This window comes from Electrona antarctica (assembly GCF_951216825.1).
Source record: "Electrona antarctica genome assembly, chromosome: 7".
In the NCBI taxonomy this organism is placed as follows: domain Eukaryota; kingdom Metazoa; phylum Chordata; class Actinopteri; order Myctophiformes; family Myctophidae; genus Electrona; species Electrona antarctica.
Genome location: NC_136812.1, coordinates 17,554,853 through 17,579,412, shown reverse-complemented (window position 1 = coordinate 17,579,412; position 24,560 = coordinate 17,554,853). Strand labels below are relative to the sequence as shown.

The 24,560-nt window shown below is 43.9% G+C and overlaps 1 protein-coding gene across 1 annotated transcript in view; it reads left to right on the top strand.

Moving 5' to 3' along the window:
• Positions 1 to 3,011: 3,011 nt before the first annotated feature.
• unc13a (unc-13 homolog A (C. elegans)) overlaps positions 3,012 to 24,560 on the top strand; it is a gene marked incomplete at both ends in the record, with an annotated part of 59,166 nt that continues 37,617 nt past the window's right edge. Inside the window, 14 exons of the mRNA XM_079505407.1 lie at positions 3,012 to 3,078; positions 3,201 to 3,230; positions 3,629 to 3,728; positions 6,190 to 6,307; positions 9,409 to 9,532; positions 9,726 to 9,796; positions 10,364 to 10,418; positions 12,449 to 12,478; positions 13,147 to 13,327; positions 15,869 to 15,991; positions 19,024 to 19,869; positions 20,475 to 20,568; positions 22,820 to 22,866; positions 23,160 to 23,238. Of these exons, the coding sequence (XP_079361533.1) occupies positions 3,012 to 3,078; positions 3,201 to 3,230; positions 3,629 to 3,728; positions 6,190 to 6,307; positions 9,409 to 9,532; positions 9,726 to 9,796; positions 10,364 to 10,418; positions 12,449 to 12,478; positions 13,147 to 13,327; positions 15,869 to 15,991; positions 19,024 to 19,869; positions 20,475 to 20,568; positions 22,820 to 22,866; positions 23,160 to 23,238 (1,965 nt within the window). The remainder of the gene's footprint in view (positions 3,079 to 3,200; positions 3,231 to 3,628; positions 3,729 to 6,189; positions 6,308 to 9,408; positions 9,533 to 9,725; positions 9,797 to 10,363; positions 10,419 to 12,448; positions 12,479 to 13,146; positions 13,328 to 15,868; positions 15,992 to 19,023; positions 19,870 to 20,474; positions 20,569 to 22,819; positions 22,867 to 23,159; positions 23,239 to 24,560) is intronic.

The following is a 24,560-nucleotide window of genomic DNA, read 5'->3' as shown; positions in this document are numbered from 1 at the left end:
GAGGTTTCCACCCGTCACAGACAATATGATATGATATATGATATAGTACTATATTGTCAGTTTGCACTGAAATTTGTTTTGCGACCCAGCGGCCTTGTATGCAACACATATACACACATTTGATATAACACCGGACAAAAAAAAAATACAGTTACATAGAAACTTAAGGGCAGAGAGCAATGTCCACAGCTCAGTCTAGTCTTGGACAAAATCCTGATTAAGCCTCAGAGTCGACTGATGGACAAAAGACCTCTTCAGTCTGACCTTATTGTATGCTGGAACACCATATCTCCTTCCTGAAGGCAGCAACCTATACTTTCCATGCAAAACATGGCTAGTATTAGAGGTGATATTCCTTGCTAACCTTAGGATGCTGTTATCATTGAGCCTTGGAAGTGGTTGTCCAACAATCTTTGAACAAATGTTTAGTTGTTGCAGCAGTTGTGACTTTAAGGCTACAGACAAACATCCATAACAGGTACAGTACTGAAGAACACTCATGTGAAAAACAAAAGAAGAATCCGTCTACTAACACCAAAGAATCTTAAACGGCGAAGGAAATAGATGCTTTGCTTTGTTTTCTTACACACTGATTCAATCTGATCTTTCCACGACAGGAGATGATCTATTTCTACTCCTAGGTATTTGTATGAACATACCTGGTTAATCTGTGAATAGTGATGGGGGATCTGTGTGTCTCTTATGGTGCACCTTTTTTGTGTTAATGATGAGAGTGTTGTTATCACTCACTGTTATCACTCCATTCAATATCTCGATGAATGTGTGTGATACGTGATTGTAAATACAGTTTCAAGCCTGGTCTTATTTTCAAGATGAGTAATAATGATAGGCTATTAGGTTTTGTTGTGTCAAGATTTCCGCTTGAAATCCTTGAGACTTTTAACGCCGGCATTAAATTACTAATGAACAAGCACTGTTTTGATTGCTTGTTTTTATGTAACAAAACACTCATCTGACTCATCTGTGAAAGTGAAAAAACAACTAATTCTAAAACGGTTAATTCCAATACTTGATTCTGATTGGCTGGTTTCTGATTAGATGACGTACTAAATCTCACGATAATCTACACCTTAAATCAGTTTATATCAATCCCAGGTGAGTTACAGTGATTCAGCATATCTGTAGCTGAACTAGGGAAGGAAGCTTGATTTCCATACAAACCCTGGTCGTGCGGGCTTCTTAGCACCGCCTGCGCACATAGCATATGGTGAGTAATAATAATAATAATAATAATAAACTTTATTTGTATAGCACCTTTCATATATAAATGCAACTTAAAGTGCTTCACATGGCAGAACATAAAAATAGCAATAAAACACAGGCAAGCAAACAATGGTAAAGCACATACAAAATAAAAGCATACAAAACATAGATGGACGAAAAGCAAAGCACACAGAAAATCAGTCAGAACAGAGATGTTAAAAACTCAACTAAAGAGGTGAGTCTTGAGTTGAGCTTTAAAAATGTCTACAGAGGGTGCGTGTCTGAGTTGAAATGGAAGTCTATTCCAGGCTGTAGGCCCATAGAAGCAGAAGGCTGCATCACCATATTTTTTTGTAGACATTTGTTTAGGCACTTCAAGCAGGCCAGCAGTGGAGGACCTGAGGGGGCGGTTAGGAACGTATCTGTGGGTAGGCATTCGCGGAGGTAAGAGGGTGCAAGACCGTTTAGGGATTTATAAACAAGTACAATAATTTTAAAATCAATCCTAAAAACCACCGGGAGCCAATGTAGTGAGTATAAAACTGGAGCAATATGATCTCTCATCTTAGTTTTAGTTAAAATCCTAGCAGCCAATTTTGAACAAGTTGAAGTCTGTCCGTTGACTTCTTTGGCAGGCCCGAGAGGAGGACATTACAGTAATCGAGACGCGAAAAACTAAGGCGTGGACCAATGTTTTTGCATCATCTAAGGACAGATAGGCTCTAATATTTCTTAGATGAAAGAAGGCAGTCTTGGTTGCTTCATTAATGTGAGCATTGAAATTTAATTCTGAGTCAATAATAACCCCCAGGTTCTTTACTACAGACTTACTTCCTACAGTCAGGTTGCCAAGTTTGTTTTTTATTGATTCTTTTTGCTCATTAAAACCAATTATAAGAACTTCTGTCTTATCCTCATTTAGTTGGAGAAAGTTCTCACTCATCCAGCATTTAATGTTGGACAGACAGGATAACAGTGGGTCAAGGGCAGAAGGGTCATCAGGAGCTACAGAAATATATAGCTGAGTATCATTCGCGTAGAAGTGAAAATTCACTCCATGGGCGCTAATGAGTTCTCCAAGCGGCAGTATGTAAAGAGAGAACAATAGAGGACCAAGGATTGAGCCCTGTGGTATACCGGAATTGATGTTATGTGTGTCCGAGACAAAGTCGGCTAGACTGATAAAGTAGCTTCTTTCTGATAGGTATAGGAGGAGAACCAGGATAACGCTGTGCCTGACGACAATGCGACAATGTTTCTTAAGTGAACGTGTGTGATCGTTGATCCAGGGTGTTGTTCTGGAAGTGCATTTATTTTTAACCTTTAATGTAGCTACTATGTTGAGAGCAGATTCTACTTTAAAATTAAATTGTTGCACCATGTCATTCACTGAGGGAGTGACAAGTGAGGGGGGAGCAGATGTGAGATGACGGGGAAAGTCATTGGCGGCAGATGTGTTAAAAAAACGTTTTTTTTTCTAGAGCTGTGAGTAGGGACCGAGTGACTCTGGCCCGGGTGGCGCTTGTAAATACACAAGTGCCCCCTATTCCCTTGTCACTCAGAACAGCTGTTCGCTAAGTAGCTATGCTACGGTTTTCTCTATGTATTTGTTTGGCAAAGGTTGACAACATAACCCAAAGCCTGACTGGACTGGTTGAGAAAACAAGGAACTAAGTACTTTCTCTAAATTATTTGGACTAGTTTCATGATTTTCATGTTTCCATGTTTGTACCGCTTTAGAAAAGCAATAAGCCACGCAAAGGTCCAAGGTTACCTTGTATTTTATAATGTCTGAGAGGGTCGGAGGCACGAGACGTAGTCTCACCACGCCTCTCAGCCATTATAAAATACAAGGTAACCTCACACATCTAGTGGCTTATTGCTTTAGTATAGTAATAGTAGAATGTAAGAAACAGATTCATGTTTTACTCTTTAAGCCCTTCGTGACCATTGTTTCCTCTATATCTGTCTTGCAGTGAAGAAAGCCAAGCTCGATGGACCCCAAGGTAAGTTCTCATTTCTGTACTGTGGAGGCTAGGTGATGATGAGTGACATTCCCATCTATGCCATGTTAAGTAGGGTGATGGTGGTTTGGCACATTTATTCACAACGTCACATGATCATTGACTTCTTCTGATGTGCTCGCCTTATACCGTTACATCTTTCAATTGTATCGATGGAATTGATCACTATATGACCTGATTGGTTAAGCATTGAGTCGTTGAGTGATGTCTGACGTTAACAGGTGGCGTGCAATCAATGTGAAGATGTTGATTAACACGGAAACGCACGCATGCGTGCGCACACACACACACACACACACACACACACACACACACACACACACACACTCACACAAAGTGGCATTCGTTGACAGTGACATTTCTGCTTTTCTTTCTTTCAGAGAAATTTAACACTTACGTGACACTGAAGGTACAAAATGTTAAGAGCACCACCATCGCAGTTCGTGGCAGTCAGCCATGCTGGGAGCAGGACTTCATGTTGTGAGTCACACTTCCATCATTCTCCTCCACTTTTGTATTTCAGCAGTTCTCAAAAGTTTCATGTCAGGGACCCCAAAATGTATACGGTATGTGTATTTAGCCACTGGATCGTGTGCCAGGGAGTCAGGGATTCCCATACAACATACGTGTTGTTAATGTTCTTTAAAAGTATTCCAACAATTCACATTTGTTTGAAAATAGCAGATGTATGGGTTAAAATGATTAAATAATTCAATTGGGGACCCCAGCTGGAACACCCTCAAGGAGAGCCCTGGTGTTCCCCGGACCACATTTTGAGAACCACTGTTCTATTTTACCGGCTTCATTATAGACATGCCATCCTTCACCTGCTTCATTATACGCACGTCGCACCATCATTCAAATCTATTAAAGTTATTAGTGTGGTTGCCTATAAGCAAGCAGACTATTGTTATTAGAGTGTCTAATAATATATATATATAATTCAATTCACAGACAGATAACTCAGCTGTCACCTCTCTGACTCAGGGTACACATATGTTTGTATTACATTTTTGTCTCCACCAGGCCGAAGGCATGGGGAGAGAGTATGTTTTGCACTCCGTCCGTCCGTCCGTCCATATGTGTGTGTGCCACCAGGAGGCCGCTTTGTGCAAAACACGTTTTTGGACAGTACACCTACAGATTTTGTCCAAACATCACGCAAATTGGTACACAGTCTCTCTAGAGCCATTCAACGAAACGGGTCTTTCAGATTTCTCAGACTCAATCCTGATTGGCTAAGATTGGCTTCCAAAGTTCGCAGGAGTGCTCAGTTTCAAACAAAATGCTGCAAATCATGAACACATCGTGTGATTTCCGTGAAATTGTGCACGCACATTCCCACTAGGCAGAGGAAGAAATGCCACATGAACATTTTCAACTCAGCCTCACGGTGGCGCTATAACTGGCCTCTAACTGCACGGATCTGTGGATAACTTTGTATGCCAACTCCCTAGAGGCCAAGGAAAAACCTTTGCCTGGAATTTTTCACATCTGCTCTTTATAGCGCCACCAGGAGGCCGACATATGTAAAACACATTTTCTAATATTACTCCTTCAGATTTTATCCAAATTTCACGCAAATCGGTACACATCTTCTTCATAATCATGTGATCAAGACGGGTTTGTTTGATTTCTCATAATCCACCCTCATTGGCTACGATTGGCTTCTAAACTTTTCAGGAGTAGCCCGCTTTGTACCCGTTTTGTAGAAATCGCCACAACTACTCAACGCAGCGTCCGATTGTGGTGAAACTGTGCATGCATATTCCCACTAGGCTTTGTAAGAAATGCCACTTGACAGTTTTCAAATCAGCCTCATGGTGACGCTACAACAGCAGGCCAAGCCGCGTCACACACACACACACACACACACACACACACACACACACACACACACACACACACACACACACACACACACACACACACACACGTTTATATTGCTCCTAAACATTTTGCCAAACATCACACACACACTCCTATCCTCCTGGTGGAGACCTGTGCCCAGAAGGGCACTTTTTCTAGTTTATTTTATTTTAGCAGTTTAATTTATGCTTTCCAAAAAAAGTAATTTTTACTGGCGGGGTGTGGGTGTGTGTGTATTGCACTGCTCCAGCAGACTTCAGAGGCCAGATCAATTTTGAAGTTTTCAACACCATCACCATCTGATGATAAGGACTGGAAGTTGCCCAAGCAGAAGAACATTCCCAAAGCAGAACAGATTGAGAAAAACGTTTTTCTCCTCTTTTTTAATAGACATTCATCTGCCGAAACCCATGATGAAAACAATACAGTTCTACCCCCCTCCCATCTTCTTCCTCCCTAGGCTCACTCTTCCTCTTTCACTCTCCCATCCACCTATCTCCCCCCTCTCCTCTTCTATGAAGCCACAGCCCAAGTCAGCCATTTGGCAGATTACTTCCCTGGCTCTCATATCAAAGCTGTCTATTATTAGGATTTGATTCACTTGGGAGAGCATTTTTTCCTGCAGAGTGCACATAGCGTTTGCCCAGCTCAGTGTAGGAGGAGATACTGAACATTCTTTGAAAGTAATATAATTGACCACCTGACTGTAGCTATAATATTATATTGTTGCTGGCGGGCAGAAATCTCACTATTTCAATAATATAATGCTTCATCGGAGTAGTGGGACAAATAGGCTCAGAGGTCCCTGCTATGTGTCAAGGCTTATGGAAATGTTTTCAAATTTTGACTTTGTATGATTTCTTTCATAAATGTAGGCCCTACTTGATCACACTACAGTGTCACACAAAAGTTTCAAGCTCGCAGATGTTTTATTTTTTTATTTAGTTTTGGACAATTTTTTCCACTTTATTTTAATTGGGGAAAATGTGTGTTATTTATGTAAGGTCTGTATCTCTCTCTCTATCTCTCTCTATCTCTCTCTCTCATCTCCCTGTCCCTGTGTTCCGTGCAGTGAGATAAACCGTCTGGATCTGGGCCTAACGGTGGAGGTATGGAATAAAGGCCTGATCTGGGACACCATGGTGGGCACCTTATGGATCCCCCTGCACAGTATACGACAGTCCAATGAGGTAATTGGTCTCTCTCTCTCTCTCTCTGACCCAGTTAGGATTCTGCCCCCCTAACCCCCTCCCTCCCCCCAACCCTCCCTGGATTACGCAGTATGTGCATGTGCAGTGCACCCCAATACCAAAACGTATTGGTATGTTTTCAGAGCCTTCCCATTTCATGATTCTCTGCGTTCATATGCATGAACTGAACTGGAAGCCTATATTATATGAGAGCAATATGATACGGTAACAAGTTATGCAACTGCAAGTTATGAAAGAACAAAGGGTCAGGACTAGTAGTAATTTACAAATAACGATGACTGATTAATACTGCCAAATAAGTACAGAAAATTATTAGAGCTGGGACTCGATTAAAATTTTTAATCTAATTAATCAGAGGCTTTGTAGTTAATTAATCTCGATTAATCGCATTTTAATCGCATATCATTATTTGACCCGAGAACAGTGAGAAAGCTATTTTTTCAAATGGATTTTGGTATACTAGTGAATCAATGAATAGTGACTACAGGATACCACTCATTTTCAACATTTTACTGTCATTAATATACCTTAGAGCTGTTAATAATAATAAATAATAAAAAGGTCACCCCATTCTGTGTTGCCTAGAACTGGAGGTCTGAAAAAAAATCAGTGACAGTAACAAGTACATCTTAGTGACATCACAAAGCTGTACTTCATATTGTTACTGTTTTTTGTCAGACCTCCAGTTCTAGGCAACAACAAATGGTGACTTTTTATTATTTCCAGTTTTCCACACAACTCCATAGAAAAATGTTGAAAATGAGTGGTATTCCCCTTTAAGCAATACAACTTTTCAACAGATAAACAAGTGCAGCAAGTGCCTATATAAAGTGGCTATGAATACTCAAATGTGCTTTGCATGGTGGGGCATTATTAGGGGGGAAACACTTAGACAAAGGAATAAAATAAAAAACGGTGGAATGAACTAGCTGGGGAATGCATTTCACATGGGGTTGGGGCAGACCATTGTCTGACCACGGACTTTCACACTTGCTGCTTCAGTATGTTTCGCATCGAGGACAGCTTGACAGCTTCGTGCTGTGGTGAAATCTCTGCAAGCCTCTACTCAGTGCGAGACATGCTAAGCTGAAGCAGCTAGCATGGAGCTAACATTGGTCATATGGATCCTTTCCCTCTGATATTGCACACAACCATGCTGCTATCCACGCGTCCATCCGATAGCTTTTAAATCTAAATGCCCCATCCACGGAGCAAAAGCGATATAAGCGGCTTCTTCATTCGATTCGTTTCTCGTTTGGGTGGTGTTGTTGTCTCAACTTGTCTGACGGAGCTGTAGTGTAGAGTGAGGGGGGGGGGCTGCTCCTCCCCCTGCAAGCTGTGCAAGGCATACAGCAGCCTAATGAGCCTATTCAGTACTAGAAATGCGCCCAGTGAGAAACGTTCCGCCGTGAAAAAAAAGGTGCGATTAAATGCGTTAATTTTTTTAACGCGTTAATTTTTCTGTAGTTAATTAATCTCAATTAACGCGTTAAAGTCCCGGCCCTAAAAATTATATTAAATTGTATAATGAATGGAACATTCTAATTTAATTTGTGCGTAACCAGCTAAATAGAATTACAATCCGAGTACTTGGATGACTTTGAGCTTGGAAACACAGTCTGTGTCGTATTGATTTACCAATTGGCACAGCTCAAGTTTAGCTTAAAGCTGTAATCCGTAAAATCTATGCCCTTCCCGGGATTTCCGGGATACTGACCTAAGGTGGAACACACGCTTGCTCAGGGGAGACATTGCTTTGTTGAGCTGCAGGCAATATCAATGGGCTACTGTATATGCACACAGAATAACTCTTCCGACAGTACTTCCAGGCCGCTTCCCTACTTCCTTCACAGGTGTTACCGATTATACTAATTAAGGCTCTGTTCCATTTGTTTCATATTTTCTATTTGCATATTTTCCTTCATAATACCTAATTTGCATATATAAATGTACAATTTCAGAAAATGTGTAATACAATAAATCATTGCCATCGTGTAAGTAATCAACTGGGAAAGTTTCATGGTGATAACTACTGTATTAATTACATTTTTACCTATTCACCTATCACGTACTGTATACTGTAGGTGAAAATAACCAAATGTGTGATAAATATGAAAAATCTACTACTGTGAAAGGGTTATCATATATTAATTTACTTATATTGATCCTATAAACAATTTAATATAGGTATGGTTTTGCCACTCAATTCATAATTAACATTCTAATTTTGGAGGTCTGGCTCATGGACTAAAAACTGGTTCTGAACTGAACCGGTTCCCAACCGGTGGAAAAGGGGCCTCAGAGTTACACACCCATATGGGCCATTTGGAACCCATTCAAGGACACTTTGAGACCCACTAGTGTAGCAGAGTGTTTCCAGTGAGCCAACACGCACAGTAGCAGCAGCAGCAGCATGACTCTTTCTCCTGTATGACCAGAATGGAACAGAGCCTTCATTAGTAATCAGTGGTAACACTTAGTAGGGAAGGGGCCCAAGTTCTTTCCAAAATGGCGTGTGTGCATAGAGCCCATTGTCAACCAGTAGTGTTCATAACTGCAAATGTACAGTACAAGTTATATTGTATTAACATACTCCATGCAGATAAAGATGCACATATTGTTTTATTCACATAAAAAATAAAGTTCCGTATTGCATCTTTAAGCTTCACAAAACATCTGACACACCTAAATGGTAACATTTCTCTTTTCTCTTTCCTCTTTCATGTACAAAGTACCACATGTACAAAGTACCACATGTTCAGCATGACAACACTTGACTTTCAGTAGTGCTGTTATACAAATACCATGGATGCATAGCATGTTTGAAGAGTGCAAAGGAAAAAAATAAATATAAAGAGATGGGTACAAAGGAATATCAAAGGAATATCTTAACTCCACTCATTTAGGGACTAGTATTTATACAATATATACTGTGTAGGCTGATACTGTATTCAGGTTATACTGTAGCACCATATTATGTTCATTTAATGTGAATAATAATTTGAATGTTACAATTTAGCAAAGACACGTTTATCTTAGATGCTGTGTAGACCTAACTTATCTCTCCCTGTGTCTGTCAGGAGGGTCCAGGCCAGTGGTTGACCATGGACTCCAACGTGATCATGGCTGAGAATGAGATCTGCGGAACCAAAGACCCCACCTTCCACAGGGTGCTGCTGGACACCCGCTTTGAACTGCCTCTAGGTTAGCCCACCCATTCATACACAGTAAAAAAAAACATGGAGCCAAATGGAGCCATGAGGGATTTATTGTTGTTCACTGTAAATTATGCACTGGGATTAACCTTTCAAGCATAAATAAAGCTTTTTGAATGAATGAATTTACTGCACCTTTCAAGTATGCCTTTGACAATGTGTGTTGTTGTTGTGTCCTGCAGACATTCCGGAGGAAGAAGCCAGATACTGGGCCAAGAAACTAGAGCAACTAAACGCCATGAGAGACCAAGATGTAAGGACATCAACTTCTCACTGTTTTTTCATTCCATTTCATCACCTTCTCTCCACTCTCCTCTCCTTCTCTCCACTCTCCTTTACTCTTCCTCAACCACACCTTCCTTTCTCTCTTCACCCTTACTCCTTTTCTCACTCACTCTGTTCCCCCCCACCCACCAACTGCCTCCACCTTTTCTCCTCATTGTAGCCATTCTCCGCTCCATCTAGTCTCAATATTCCCCTTTCCCTGCTCCCACATCCTCTCTCTCTGTATTTGCACTCTATTGGAAAATGAGTTGGTTTTTTCTCTTTTCTTTTTTTTGCGAGCAGTCAATACTTGTTGTTTTTTTTTTGTTTTTTTTAAGATATTTGGAGGCTTTTTGCCTTTATTGATAGATGTACAGTAAATTGACAGGACACGGGGAGGGAGATAGGGGGAAGACACGCAGAAAAGCTTGTCAGGATCGGGACTTGAACCTGCGACACGCTGTCAGGCTGGATTACCAGCTTGGGTGCCCTGGACCGTTAGACCGGCCCAGGCCTCGTATTCTTCTGACCTGTTATTGTGATCTTGCTGTTTCAGTATGCCTACCAGGAGCAGCAGGAGAGACCGTTACAAGCCCCGTCTACACAGTGCTGTGAGTGTCACCACCATCACACTCCATATTAGGACTGGACAATATGTCGTCGCTGTTGTTCAGAAACCTCACATCTCCATATTCTAACTTTTTGCCCTATCGTCACACAAAAAGCTTCAAAATGAGCAGATCCGTAAACTCTAAACGTGGTGCAAAGCGACACATTGTGAGCTTGTAGATCTGCTACTTTTGATACTTTTGAATTTGAATCCTGAAAAGTAACTGTTTTGGACATAATGAGGTTTCCCCCCGACAGAGCCGAACGATATCGATGTTATATTGATATTGTGATATGGGACTAGATAGTGTATCACCTGGGATTTTGGATAATGTTAATGTCGTGATAGGTGTTGTCTTTTCCTGGTTTTTAATCACGCAAGCATTATTTTTACTTGCAAAAATGCCCCATTCCTGATCTACCAGCTCAGAATACAGTGCAATGCATTGTGAGCTTGTATAGATCTGCTATTATATATTGAAAATCTTGTAAAAGATTAAAAACAAAATGTATAAATCTTTTAACTATCAATATCAATACTGAGGTATTTGGTGTGCGTGCGTGCGTGCGTGCGTGCGTGCGTGCGTGCGTGCTTGCGTATATTTTGTATCCATATCGCCCAGCCCTACTCCCTACATTTCGCTATTCAAATTCAAAAATATCAAAAGTAGCAGATCTGCAAGCTGGAAACGCAGCATGAAGTGACGTGGTTTGAGCTTGACTTTTCAATGCTGTAATGTGATCATGTAGGAGTGAGGCATTAATTTAGGAAAAAACACAAAAAGTTAGAATGTGGAGATGAGAGGTTTCTGCCCGACAGTGACGATATATTCCTATCCTCACCTCCTACACTCCTTCCTCCCACTCCCATGTTCCCCTCTCTGAATATTTTTACATGCCTGACACCTCTCTCCTCTTCGCTCTTCCTACGTTGTCCTCCTGGAACTGACTCCCCCTGGTTGTTGGAAAAAAATAATATTTATAAAAGTCTCTTGTTAATACTTAACATTGGTTCAATATTTATAAAACCCACTCACACACTTAACCACATTTGCTTTCAATGAAATATGGAGATACAAGGTTTCTGCCACAACAGAAACGCTCTGGTTAAGGACGGTGGGAGGGAGACAGGAACGCTGACACGACTATTTGTTGCCCACAGCTCAGCGTCCGTCGCCTGAGCAGTGTGATGATTGAGGGCTTGTGTCTAGTAGTCTACTCTACAGTCTGTCTGTCTGTCTGTCTGTCTGTCTGTCTGTCTGTCTGTCTGTCTGTCTGTCTGTCTGTCTGTCTGTCTGTCTGTCTGTCTGTCTGTCTGTCTGTCTGTCTGTCTGTCTGGTCTGTCTGTCTGTCTGTCTGTCTGTCTGTCTGTCTGTCTGTCTGTCAATCTGGTGGTCTGTCTGTCTGGTCTGTCTGTCTGTCTGTCTGTCTGGTGGTCTGTCTGTCTGTCTGTCTGTCTGGTGGTCTGTCTGTATGTCTCTGTCTGTCTGTCTGTCTGTCTGTCTGTCTGTCTGTCTGTCTGTCTGTCTGGTGGTCTGTCTGTATGTCTCTGTTTGTCTGTCTGTCTGCCTGCTGACGATGACAGGATGGGGCTCAGGTGGAGGAGGTTGTATGGTAGAAATCTGTGGAGGCTTACTTAGCGGAGTGGGTGGCTCAGATGTGTGTGTGTGTGTGTGTGTGTGTGTGTGTGTGTGTGTGTGTGTGTGTGTGTGTGTGTGTGTGTGTGTGTGTGTGTGTGTGTGTGTGTGTGTGTGTGTGTGTGTGTGTGTGTGTGTGTGTGTGTGTGTGTGTGTGTGTGTGTGTGTGTGTGTGTGTGTGTGTGTGTGTGTGTGTGTGTGTGTGTGTGTGTGTGTGTGTGTCTCACATTATGAACACAGTGTGTGTTTATGGATGATGACATGGATTGTCCGCATGGATTTACACCCTAAAAACATGCCTTTGTGTTTAAACCTGCCTGTAGGACCGTTTTAGTTAATTTATGGCCCAAACCTAATTTAATTTCCCACCTCTTATTTCCTTTGTGTCTTTGTAGGTAACTGGAGTCTATGGGGAGATCAGCAAAGTAAGTTCCTCTCACATAATTTTCTGTTATTCAACGCGTGAATAACCCACCTAATTTAATACCCACCTAATAGTCTTCTTTTCTGTGTTTTACCGTCTGTGACCAAACTCATATCAGCTAGTACAAGTATTCTACCGAGGGGTGTGAGAGACAATACAGCCTCACTGAGTTGTTTTGACTGTCTGTCTGGGGACCACTCGCCCACAGCTGGGGACCACTCGCCCACAGCTGGGGACCACTCGCCCGGGTCTCCCCTGCTTAGTGAGAACAGACTACAGCCCCTAACATTAAGTTATAGGAAGTAAAAAAAAACCTAGTTATAATGACGGAGACTTGAGCCACGAGAGGCACGGAGCGAGTGCATGGGCGAAGTCCGCTTTAACCGACTCAGTGCCGTTCGAGATTTGTTGGTCAGACCATTCCGAGCTTGCCAGATTGACCGGGGTGAGTGAACTTTGGTGGTCAGACATACGTGGGTCAGACCATTCCGACATGGCTGTATTTGACCCAGGGCGAGTGTGCTTTAGGGGGCCACTGTTCTTGTATTCCTCTGAGAGTAAACACATTTGTACTCTCAGAGTTATGGGGGGTCTTTGAAAAGTAGACCGTTTGCAAACCACTGAGGCAGACCATTGACCAGTGGCCCCCTTGTTGTGTCTGCGGTACAGACGAGGACCCAGACAGCGCTGTGGATGACAGGGACAGCGACTACCGCAGTGAGACCAGTAACAGCATGCCTCCTCCCTACTACACCACCTCCCAGCCCAACGCCTCCATGCACCAGTACCCCATGAGGCAGCAGCAAGACGGACACTCCTACATCGAGGACTATGACCAGACTGCCATGAGGTAACACAAGTCACTTAAACCCCCCCATCTACTTCGTTGACCGGTGGGGTTCCCCAGGGCTCTATAATAGACCCCCCCCCCCTCTATACAGTCAAATCACTTTGCTGACAATAGGCAATCTATAATGTTCACCCCCAGAATATGGACGCCTTAGGTTCGTGTGATTAACCAATCAAGGGGGTGGAACTGACACAAAAGCTACTGTTATGTGGGAACACGCCCACAACATTTACATAAGAAAAGCATGTACAGGCACCCATTTGGTGCCATTTTTTGCCCCAAATAGGCGATCTATAATGTTCACCCCCAGAATATGGACGCCTTAGGTTCGTGTGATTAACCAATCAAGGGGGTGGAACTGACACAAAAGCTACTGTTATGTGGGAACACGCCCACAACATTTACATAAGAAAAGCATGTACAGGCACCCATATGCTTTGTCCACACAAACACACATATATACCCGAGGCAGAGTGATTCCCTTCTCTTGCCTCTTTGGCCTTGCCTACTGTATCTGCTGCAGGATGAAGGGAAGCACACAAGGAAATAATACTCGGTAATGTGTTGAATATCACTCATTTTCAAAATAATGTGCTTATTATACTAACTTGACTTGGGTTGTTTAAACCTGGCTAGCCTGCATATCAACGCTGTCCGGCAGAAACCTTTTATCTCCATATTTCATATTGTCTCTGTCAGGTGGAAACCCTCATATGTCCAAAACTGCTTTTCAGGATTCAAATTCGAGCTTGTGGTTCTGCTACTTTTGATTATTTTGTGTGACGCTGTAGGATGATCAAGTAGGGCGTTAATTTACGAAAAAACACAAAAGAATATAATATGGAGATAAGAGGTTTCTGGCCGACAGCAACCACTGCTCAGCTCCTTCTGCTTTATTCTGTGTTTTGTGTACTAGGCAGCATATACAGGCCTGTATATGCTGTAGGCCTAGTACATGCTGTACATGAAAACATGTTGTCCCATGGTGAGCTTCCTCTGTAGAGAATAACTTTGTCCCCACTGTATACAGGCTTTCTCTGTGTGGCACAGAATGCTTTAAAGCAGGTTGCGTATCAAGAGAGCATTTCTGCTGGTATGGGCGAGTGTCTTTGTGTATGAGTGATGGCCCCTACACACTGTAGGAGTTTTAAAGTTGTCGGCGAGTTTTTGAAATCGGCTGTCATTATATCTTTGTGACTTTCACACTAAACGATTGGTCGCCGACTGGGCATCACACACTGCAAGAGTTCACCAAGATGCGATCCAGACCCGATATAGGCTATATACACATCATTTGTTTTTTATTCCAATTCATTTTGACATCTCACGCATGTGCAGGATGCTGTGATACAAGCGCGATCGAGACCGACACAGGACGCCTCTCTCTCTCTCCCTCTCTCTCTCTCTCCCTCTCTCCCTCTCTCTCTCTCTCTCTCTCTCTCTCTCTCTCTCTCTCTCTCTCTCTCTCTCTCTCTCTCTCTTTCTCTCTCTCTGTGCACGCCACACACACACAGGATAGCCAGGCTACACCTTGGGCTACACAGGGCGAAATGTTTGTGATAGCGTGTAGCCGACGTGGGCTGCAGCGAGACAGGACGTTAAATCTTGATCTTCATGAAATAACTCCGTCTCGGCGCGCGTGCGCACACACACACACACACACACACACACACACACACACACACACACACACACACACACACACACACGCACACACACACACACACACACACACACACACACACACACACACACACAGAGAGGGAGAGTTTGTTTGCTCCGATGCGGTTTTATCAACATAATATTATTCAAGTGAAATTAGTTGGTTTTATATACTTTAACAGCAACATTGGGCTAATATAGCTACCATTGTACGACACATGACAGGTATTTACCCAAGGATCTTCAGTCAGATCGGGGGTTTTGTCGGCGAGCGCCAAAAATGGTCCCGACAGCATAATCGGAGCAAATATCGGGCAGTGTGTACGAGCCATGAGTGGATGGGTGTGCAATGCATGCAAAAAAGAGCACCAGACTTTAAGTGTGATGTAATATCCTCTTCTGTGCCAGATTATTTTGCAGAAAAAACTCACCATACACCATACATCGGCAAAGTATAAATAAAGCTGAACTGGGCATATCGTCTCTGTCTCTGCCCAAAACATTTCAGGATTCAAATAAAAAAACTAAATTGCAGATCCACAAGCTCGAAACTTTGATCTTGCGGACGTTCTACTTTTGTACAGTATTATCAAGTAGGGCGTAAAAAACGTAGAATTTGGAAATAAGAGGTTTCTGCCCGACAGCAACGATATGTACAGTTTACAGTACCGGCATTTATTTATCCCCCCCCCCTTCATGCACTTCATCTGTAATCACATGCCCACAATGGGGACACCAGGTTAAAAGTGGTTAAGTCTGGTCCGAGCCGTCTTTGAAAGGTTTTTGCACTGAGCTCAACTGATGCTCCTCTGCTAACCTCTCCCCCAAACCCCTCCCTTCCTCCTTCCTCCCTCCTTCCTTCCTCCTCCTCTCGCCCAGACTCAATGATAGTTTAGACTCGGCCACCAACGGGTGCGGCAGCGATATCGACTCGGGCTCGGGGTCGAGCCAGCGCACCAGCCGTCAGTATTCACTAGACAGTAGGCATTCGTTCTCTGATAGGTGGGTCTCTGCACCTCCTCCTCTCCCTCTCGCTCTAGCCTGTGACTCCGTCTCGCTGTGACGTCAGTGGTGGACTTGTCCCGTCCTCCTCGCTCGCTGTGCTTGCATGCTTGTGCTCTAAGTTACCCTCTATTCTCTGTTTATATGTACAGTACACTATTATATTCATCCTTATTATATATATATGTACAGTACAGTATTGTATTATTTACATGATTTGTATCTTTATCTTTAACCTGTTGCGTCCTGTAACTAAATATACTGTGCACCCGGTGACAAATGTGCTCTTGTAAACAACCAGAATCATGCCCCTTCTTTTCCATGTTTGTGGAGTTCCGCACTGTTCGGTGTGTGTGTATGTACAGTGTGTGTGTGTGTGTGTGTGTGTGTGTGTGTGTGTGTGTGTGTGTGTGTGTGTGTGTGTGTGTGTGTGTGTGTGTGTGTGTGTGTGTGTGTGTGTGTGTGTGTGTGTGTGTGTGTGTGTGTGTGTGTGTGTGCGCGTGTGTGCACACGTGCGCATGTGTGCACGCGTCCGTGTGTCTTTATGCGGACCATGCCTGGCCTTCATGATGTGGCGCTGTTTTAGGATGAGGTAATCGGTAATTATCAGAACATGGAGGGATGTTATTCAGTAAAAGTGTTGGTATTAGGTTTTTGTGTGCCTCGACAGAGTATCTGCTATCCGCATGCTATAGTTGTGGTGGGCCTGTCTAGGCTAAAATGTCAGGGCCGAATTCTTTACCCAGTTCCAGCCCTGATGCGGACCACAGTAAACCAGGAGAAATCAAAGAACAGTGTCACGTTTGGGTTACATTTTGGAAAAGTGTCAGATTTGGGTTAGGATTAGGTGTTTAAAACGGAGGTGTGGTGTGGTCGTGATTCAGGTTAAAGAGAGAGAAAGAGAGTCGGTGTGAGTATGACTCGAAGGGGCTAATTGTTAGTTATTGCTCAGCTGAGCTAATGTGTGGGCCTGTGGGTCTCCTCCATCGTATATAACCATTTGTGTAAACATGTGTGTATCTGCTTCTGTGGAAGTCTGTTATTACTGCCTGTTGTTGAGTGAGGCAGTGAGAAGAGCCCTGTCCCACAGTAAATAATTATACAGCTATATCTCTCCCTCCGAAGCAGAACAACGCAGGAAGCCTTCAGCTCAGAGACATGCATCCTCCTATACTACAATTTATTATTCTTTAATTTACTTTGAAAAATGACCCAAAGTAAAATATAGTCTCTTTCCCACTGTTGCCTTTGTTGGGACATGCACATGTGAGATTTTCATATTCCGTTGCTGTCAGGCTGAAACCTTCTATGTCCAAAACTGATACTTTAGTTTGACAAACTAGGTCATTCATTTACAAAAGAATCATGAAATGTTAAAAGAAATATGGAGATATGAGGTTTCTGCCCGATGGCAACGGTATTTGAAGATAATTCCCTATACTTGTGAATGGGTTTCATGAAGGCAGTGCAGACAGACAGTGGAGCTACAGATGAGAGCAGGAGTGACAGCCCAGGACTCAACAAGTGTGCTTGATGTTGCTTTATTTGGCTGAGCCACTTGTGCGAGCCTTCTGTGTGTTTTTTTAAATTGAATCAATAGATGAGTGTGTGTGTGTGTGTGTGTGTGTGTGTGTGTGTGTGTGTGTGTGTGTGTGTGTGTGTGTGTGTGTGTGTGTGTGTGTGTGTGTGTGTGTGTGTGTGTGTGTGTGTGTGTGTGTGTGTGTGTGTGTGTGTGTGTGTGTGTGTGTGCGCGTGCGTGCGTGCGTGCGTGCGTGCGTGCGTGCGCAGTGTTTGAGGATGGGGTGGGCTGGGGGAGAGGGGGTTTAGGAGGGTGGATCACTAATGAGCACGAAATAAGGGAAGTCTTGATTTGTTTGATGCATTGATAGATTGAGTTATTGATTTGTTCATGTGATCAATCATCCAGCCTCTTATTCCCTCTGGTTCCCACTATAGCCCCAGGCTGTTCCCAGACCTCTCTGTTACTGCTCCCCCAGTTCCTCATGCATTATTGAACACACTTTGCTGCACTCAATAGAGCCTAAATACTGAAGTGTTGATGTGTGTGTGTGTGTGTGTGTGTGTGTGCGACTGTGTGTGTGTGTGTGTGTGTGTGTGTGTGCGACTGTGCGTGCGTGCGTATTCCTGTGTGTCAGATCGCCCTGACTCATGCAGTGTCTAACAGCGTCATTCATCACGGTGAACACATACAGTAGTTCTCTCAGTCTCTCTCTCTTCTTCCTCAATTGACAGGGTCTGTCAGATTTGAGAAGGTTGTTTTTCTTTCATTTTATTCAGAGTTTGTATCTGCTATTTATATGCAAATCCTCTGTGTATGCATGTGTGTGTGTGTGTGTGTGTGTGTGTGTGTGTGTGTGTGTGTGTGTGTGTGTGTGTGTGTGTGTGTGTGTGTGTGTGTGTGTGTGTGTGTGTGTGTGTGTGTGTGTGTGTGTGTGTGTGTGTGTGTGTGTGTGTGTGTACACACAGTATGTGTATAAATCATCCTCTCCTCCCTAATCTCTCCCTCTACTAAAGCTCACTGTGGCAAGAATTCCCCCGATTTTAAGCCCAAGTGCGGAACGCCCAACTGGAGGCAGTCTAGGCTAATAATCCTCATGGCCCCCCTGACCCTGCGGACCCCCACCGCACCGACTCCCAGGGCGACTGACAAAATCCAACATGTTTGATTTTTTCTGGGCCAACTCAAAGGCACAGTCACGTAGTTTGTATTGATCATATTGGTCACATTGGGACTGATATCTGAAACCATCCCAGGCAAATCTGAAACCGTCTTAACCACGTGAAAACATAATTCTGGGATGGGGAAATTGTGTGTGTGTGTGTGTGTGTGTGTGTGTGTGTGTGTGTGTGTGTGTGTGTGTGTGTGTGTGTGTGTGTGTGTGTGTGTGTGTGTGTGTGTGTGTGTGTGTGTGTGTGTGTGTGTGTGTGTGTGTGTGTGTGTGTGTGTGTGTGTGTGTGTGTGTGTAGTTGTCTGTGTGTAACTGGTCTCCATATCTCCCTCTCCCCACCAGTCCGACAGATAGCCGCTATGCCTCGTCAGGCGAGCTGAGCCAAGGCAGCTCCCAGCTCAGTGGAGAGTTCGTTCCCCAGGACGGCGACAGCCTGCGCGGCTCCGAGTTCTATGATGAGAATGACTCGTACCACTCCTGCCACTCCTCGGTCAGCTGTGGCAAAGAGGGCTCCCCCGTCTGGGGCTCGGAGGAGCCCCAGGTGGTCTACAGCGATGAGGGGGGCTACATCAAGGACGGAGGGGAGGAGGGGGCCCTGTACGAGGAGGAGGAGGGAGACATGTACGAGGGGGAGGAGGAGGGGGCAGAGTACAACTATGACAACGAGGAGGAGATGCCATACGAGGAAGACGAAGACCTGTACCCACTGGATGGCACACTCAGCGAAGACCAGGAGCCGCCTTACACCCCCACGCCCACCAGCACAGCCCCCGCCTTGGAGCCCCCCTCGGACGGCCTGTCCTCCACGAGGCCTCCTCTGGAGAAGCAGGCCACACTGCACCAGCCAGCCCAGGGCCAGCTCCAGCCCCCCAGCATTGGCCCAAGCATGACCCCTGCAGTCACCAAGGACAACACCGCACCCCCTTTCAGTGCGGCTTCCGCTAAGCCTCCTTTTACATCCACACAACCAGATCTGTCTACCTCCACAGCTACCACCATGTCCTCCACCATCACCACCACTGCCTTCACTACCGTATCCCTGCAGTGCCCGGCCTCTGACGCTCAGTCCTTAATGGAGCCTGAGCTCAAACCTGAGGTCCCACTGGAGGAAAGTCTAGCCTCAAAGCAGCCTTTGTCGGTGGAGAGTGCCCCTACTGAGGAGAAAACAGAGGAGCCACCAGTACCAAGGTGAACATTCAGATGCTGTTGATACACTGTCAGATTAGTCTTATTAGTCTCCAGTGTTTGACTCAGTTCTTGATGGAAAGACTAAACATTATGTAGACAAGAGGTGAAATGTGTTTGTTGCATTTTGGGGCTGTTTGTTTATGTTGGGAACATTTATAAACATTTGAGGATAACAGATTTATGATGGGGCAATAAAGTAGTTATTTTCCATATACCAATTAAGCTTGGGGTTAGGGTTAGTTTTAGTTTACTCATTGATGGGGATACATTTTTCCATAATTTATTTCATGACAAATTAACTTCCAAATGATTACACAATCTATATTCATATATGCACAATCAAGTGTGGCAGCGGTGGCCGAACGGATTGCGGAGCGGTCTTGATACCGGAAGGTCGCCAGTTCGAATCAGCGGTCCGACACGTTAAAAATACCACCGCTGAAGTGCCCTTGAACAAGGCATTGAACCACTACGATGAAATGTTCTATGAGCAGGGCCTGGCTGGAAACAAGTTCTTGAGCTTAGCCCAGATACCCTGGGTAAATATAGTAATCATTTCATTTCATTTCAAGTGTGGCAAATATTTCTTCTCCATTCTTTGCCAGTTTCCCAAAGAGAGAGATCATGGAGCCTGGTCCTGCTAGGGCTAAGGCCAACTGGCTCCGACTCTGCAGCAGAGTGCGACTTCAGCTACAAGAAGTAAGGTTTATGTGTACGTGCGTGTGCGCGTGTGTATGTGTGCGTGTGTTTATGTTTACTTATGCACCTGTGTGTACAGTGTACACTTGTAGCCTACTGTATGTGTTCATATTATGTGTATGTATTCATGTGATCATAAGTGTGTTAGAATGTGTTAGAATGTGTTTCCTCTTCTCTTTCCTCCTTTGACTCACTACTGTATTTGAGTTCACTGACTTTGCTTGTCTTAATTGTTTTCCGAGCTTAAAGTATGCTGACCTGTCACCTGACATACTATTCGTTGTTGATAACTGTGGTTTGTCTTGTTAGTCGTGTTAAGTCTCTGTATTTGTTATGATAGTTTCTGTTTACCCCGTGTCTCGTATGCCATCTCATTATTGTCTTTTCAGTTGTTTGCCACCGCCGTTGTGATTTGCATGTTGTCCATTCTGATTACCAAGGGCTGGAGTGGACGCTCAGGTAGGTGTGATCAAGATATGGGGTAATTAATTAGTCAGATATGACTGTCTTAGGGCTCAGAGTAGAATTGGGTAGACAGCAACCTGTTGTGGGTCTAATGGTGTTTTTTTAAGCGGCACTATGCAATGTTAATGTTCTGTATGGTAGGGTATGTTAATGTTCTGTATGGTAGAGTATGTTAATGTTCTGTATGGTAGGGTATGTTAATGTTCTGTATGGTAGGGTATGTTAATACAATATAACTTGTACAATTGGGGTGGTTGTATTGTGTCTCCCTGTTCTTCTATTGAGACATTTAGATCGTCATGTCTCACCTAGACACAGGATCTGACACTAATTTTGACCTGATGGTCAAGATTACATTTATCCCCTGAGCATTCAGGCAGGCTCTATTAGCTCAATGGTAAAAAAAAAAAAGAAACAGGGTTCAAATCCGGGGTAGAAGAGGAAAATGACAGTTATTCGGCCCCCTGAGCATCAGTATGACGTAGGTATCAGTACTGCGTGTGTCATTTTCAGAGCAGCCAGCGAGACAAAGAGCATGTCTTTCTATAATAGACCAGATAGAATTAGAAGAATGATTACACAGATAGTCATCTGACAGTAATCCACTTTTACTACGCTTCTCAAATGCTGAGACCTCACTGCTGACGTCAATAAGTAGGACATACCCAGTCTGTGGAAGACGTACTTGGATGTTATACTTAAGTAAAAGTAGCAATACCATATATTTTCATTTGTTTAGCTATACGTAACACAATTAAAGTGATCATAAAATAGTATTGAAGTAGATATCTACTGACAATTTCACAGGACCTCTATTCACAATATGAAACCAGGTGGTAGTGGATCTTCAATACAGAGGTTTATTTTGTGCAGAGCATAAACAAGCAATGGTCAGGATCTGACATGACACCACTTCACAACAATATCCATTCTCTCAGTAGGCAGGTCTCGGCCAGACGGCCACCTTCCCTTCTCATCTATTTCTTAATTCTAGGCAATATGAACCATCTTGTTACTATGGTTGTGTTCATTTTCTGCAAGTCATGTCTAGCCGGTGTACCTAAATACATACATTTCTGAGAATCCGTTTTCCCGCAGCTCACTGTGAAGTTCGCTGTGACCTAGCCAAATAACTAATCTGTCTCTTGTGCACGATTGGTCTCCTATGATAGACCTTCCCTGAAGGAGTAAGGTAAAAGTAGAAGAATAAAGGTTTTTTTAAATGTACTTAGTTACGTTCCACCACTGTAAGTACCACTGTAAGTACCACATGTGGTGAAAGAGAGAGAGAGGGAAACACAGCACAGCACAGTACTATCTCTTATTTCATCTTTTTACCTCATGTTATTTAATCATTTGTGAATTTCAGGGACAAGGCGATAGGCAGTCGCTATGGTAGCAGCTATAGAAGGGAATGGAATAATGACACTGTTTCATAACAGTGTCATAGCGTTATTCCACCATACAACAGTCTATATATATATCCATATATATTACACACACACACACACACACACACACACACACACACACACACACACACACACACACACACACACACACACACACACACACACACACACACACACACACATTTATTTACGAAAGAAAACCCAAAGTTCAAATATGGAGGTAAGAGGTTTCTGCCTGAAAACAACATGTAAACAAAGTCTCTTACACTGGCAAACCATGATTGAAAGTGCAACAGTGTGGTATTTCTCGCTTCCACCTGTCCATACCACCACTCTAATGGATGTCTCTCCACCACCTCTGTCTTTCTCAACAGGCCAGAGGAGAGAGCGTTGGGATCTGTTCGCTGCTCCTGTCAGCAGGGTACGTACAGTAACCCAGACTCTCTTACTGTCAATGGACCGGGAGGCTCTCGGATCAACCAGCTTGCAAGGAATCTTACATTTGTGTAGTTGCACATACAGTATGCATTGAAATCCCATGCTGCTAATAGTATCTTACTAATGTATGCATTGCACAGTGATTTTACGTGTGTGTGTGTGTGTGTGTGTGTGTGTGTGTGTGTGTGTGCGTGTGCGTGTGCGTGTGCGTGTGCGTGTGCGTGTGTGTGTGTGTGTGTGTGTGTGTGTGTGACTGTGTGTGTGTGTGATCCTCAGGGTGGGCGGTGCTTTGTACAGCATAGACAGCATGCCTGACCTCAGGAAGAGGAAAGCTATGCCGCTGGTCAGAGATTTGGTGAGGGCTCAGACCAACCTACTGTATATCTCTTGTAGTTATTCCCCCTGTCTCATAAACATACCCTTCTGTATGTTCTGTGATTCTCTTATTTTGTTTTCTTCTTCCTTGTGTCCTGCTCTTCTATCATCCTGGTGTTGAAGCCTCTTTGAGTCCTCTCTCTGTACTGCTTCTCGTTTGCATCTACTGTGTATGCATGCTTGTTGACGACAGGTTTCTGCGCTGTGACAGCCTGCGAGGCTGCAACTCCACCGGGGCCAGCCATAGAGTAGGCTAGGGATCTTCTGCAAACTGACACTGTGACTGTATGCTTGAAGCTGTGTCATTAAACAGGCCTTATGACCCTCATTGATGCTGTCTCGCACGTGACAATTCTACGCGAGATGCTTATAAATAATGCAGAGGAAGTTTTTTGCATTTCAAACGGACATTACACGTAATGCAGAAACATTTAAATTAATATTTTAGAGACGTTATATAAGATGGGTTTAGTTTTGTCAACGGAACTGACGGCCAACATGAGAGCAAGCAATGATTATTTACCCAAAAACCCTGGGGAACTAAAGTGAAACAGACATCTGACAGACCATCTGACGCAGTGAGGAGACACTACTCCAGTCGTCTGCCTGAATTTGCACACTGACTCGTTTTATGTTTGTGAACACCGAAAGCCTGAGTTGTAAAATAGCCCATCTAAAAGCCGATCATTGTGAGCTTGCAGATTAGTTATTTTTGGCAAGTGACACCGTAGTACAACAGTATTAATTAAAGCATTATTTATTATCCTAGACAGGGTAGGCCATAACAGATCACATCAGGGTCAAATATGATATCCTCAACCAGTCTTTGTGACCAATTGTCTGCGATGGCCCTTTTACTGTGGTCCGTACTGATAGCGGGTGAGACAGAACCGTGGCGTTGAGAGAACGTGCCTGTATTGTAATCCCTGGAGTGGCCTCTCGGCCACGGAGGCAACCCCACCTGCTGGGGAAGTCTCAGACACTGTCCAGTGCACTCTCCTGTCAGAGCAGGACTCCTGGGATGTGAAACTCACGACACATTGACGGCAGTCCGCTCCTTGTTTTCCTCCTTCCTCGACCAACCCCTCCATTGATCTGATTCTCCGGGCTGAGTTCTGACCGTCTGGAGATAAACTGGCCAATATCACCTGCCAAATGACTGGGTTCACTGCAGTGCTGCCTGCGTAGGGCAGACTGGAACCTAGCATTACCATACAGGAGTAAAACGCTTTATTCATCCATCTTTTATAGGCCTATCTCACAGCATTTCCCCGCCCCCTTTCCACACCCCCCTTTTGGAGC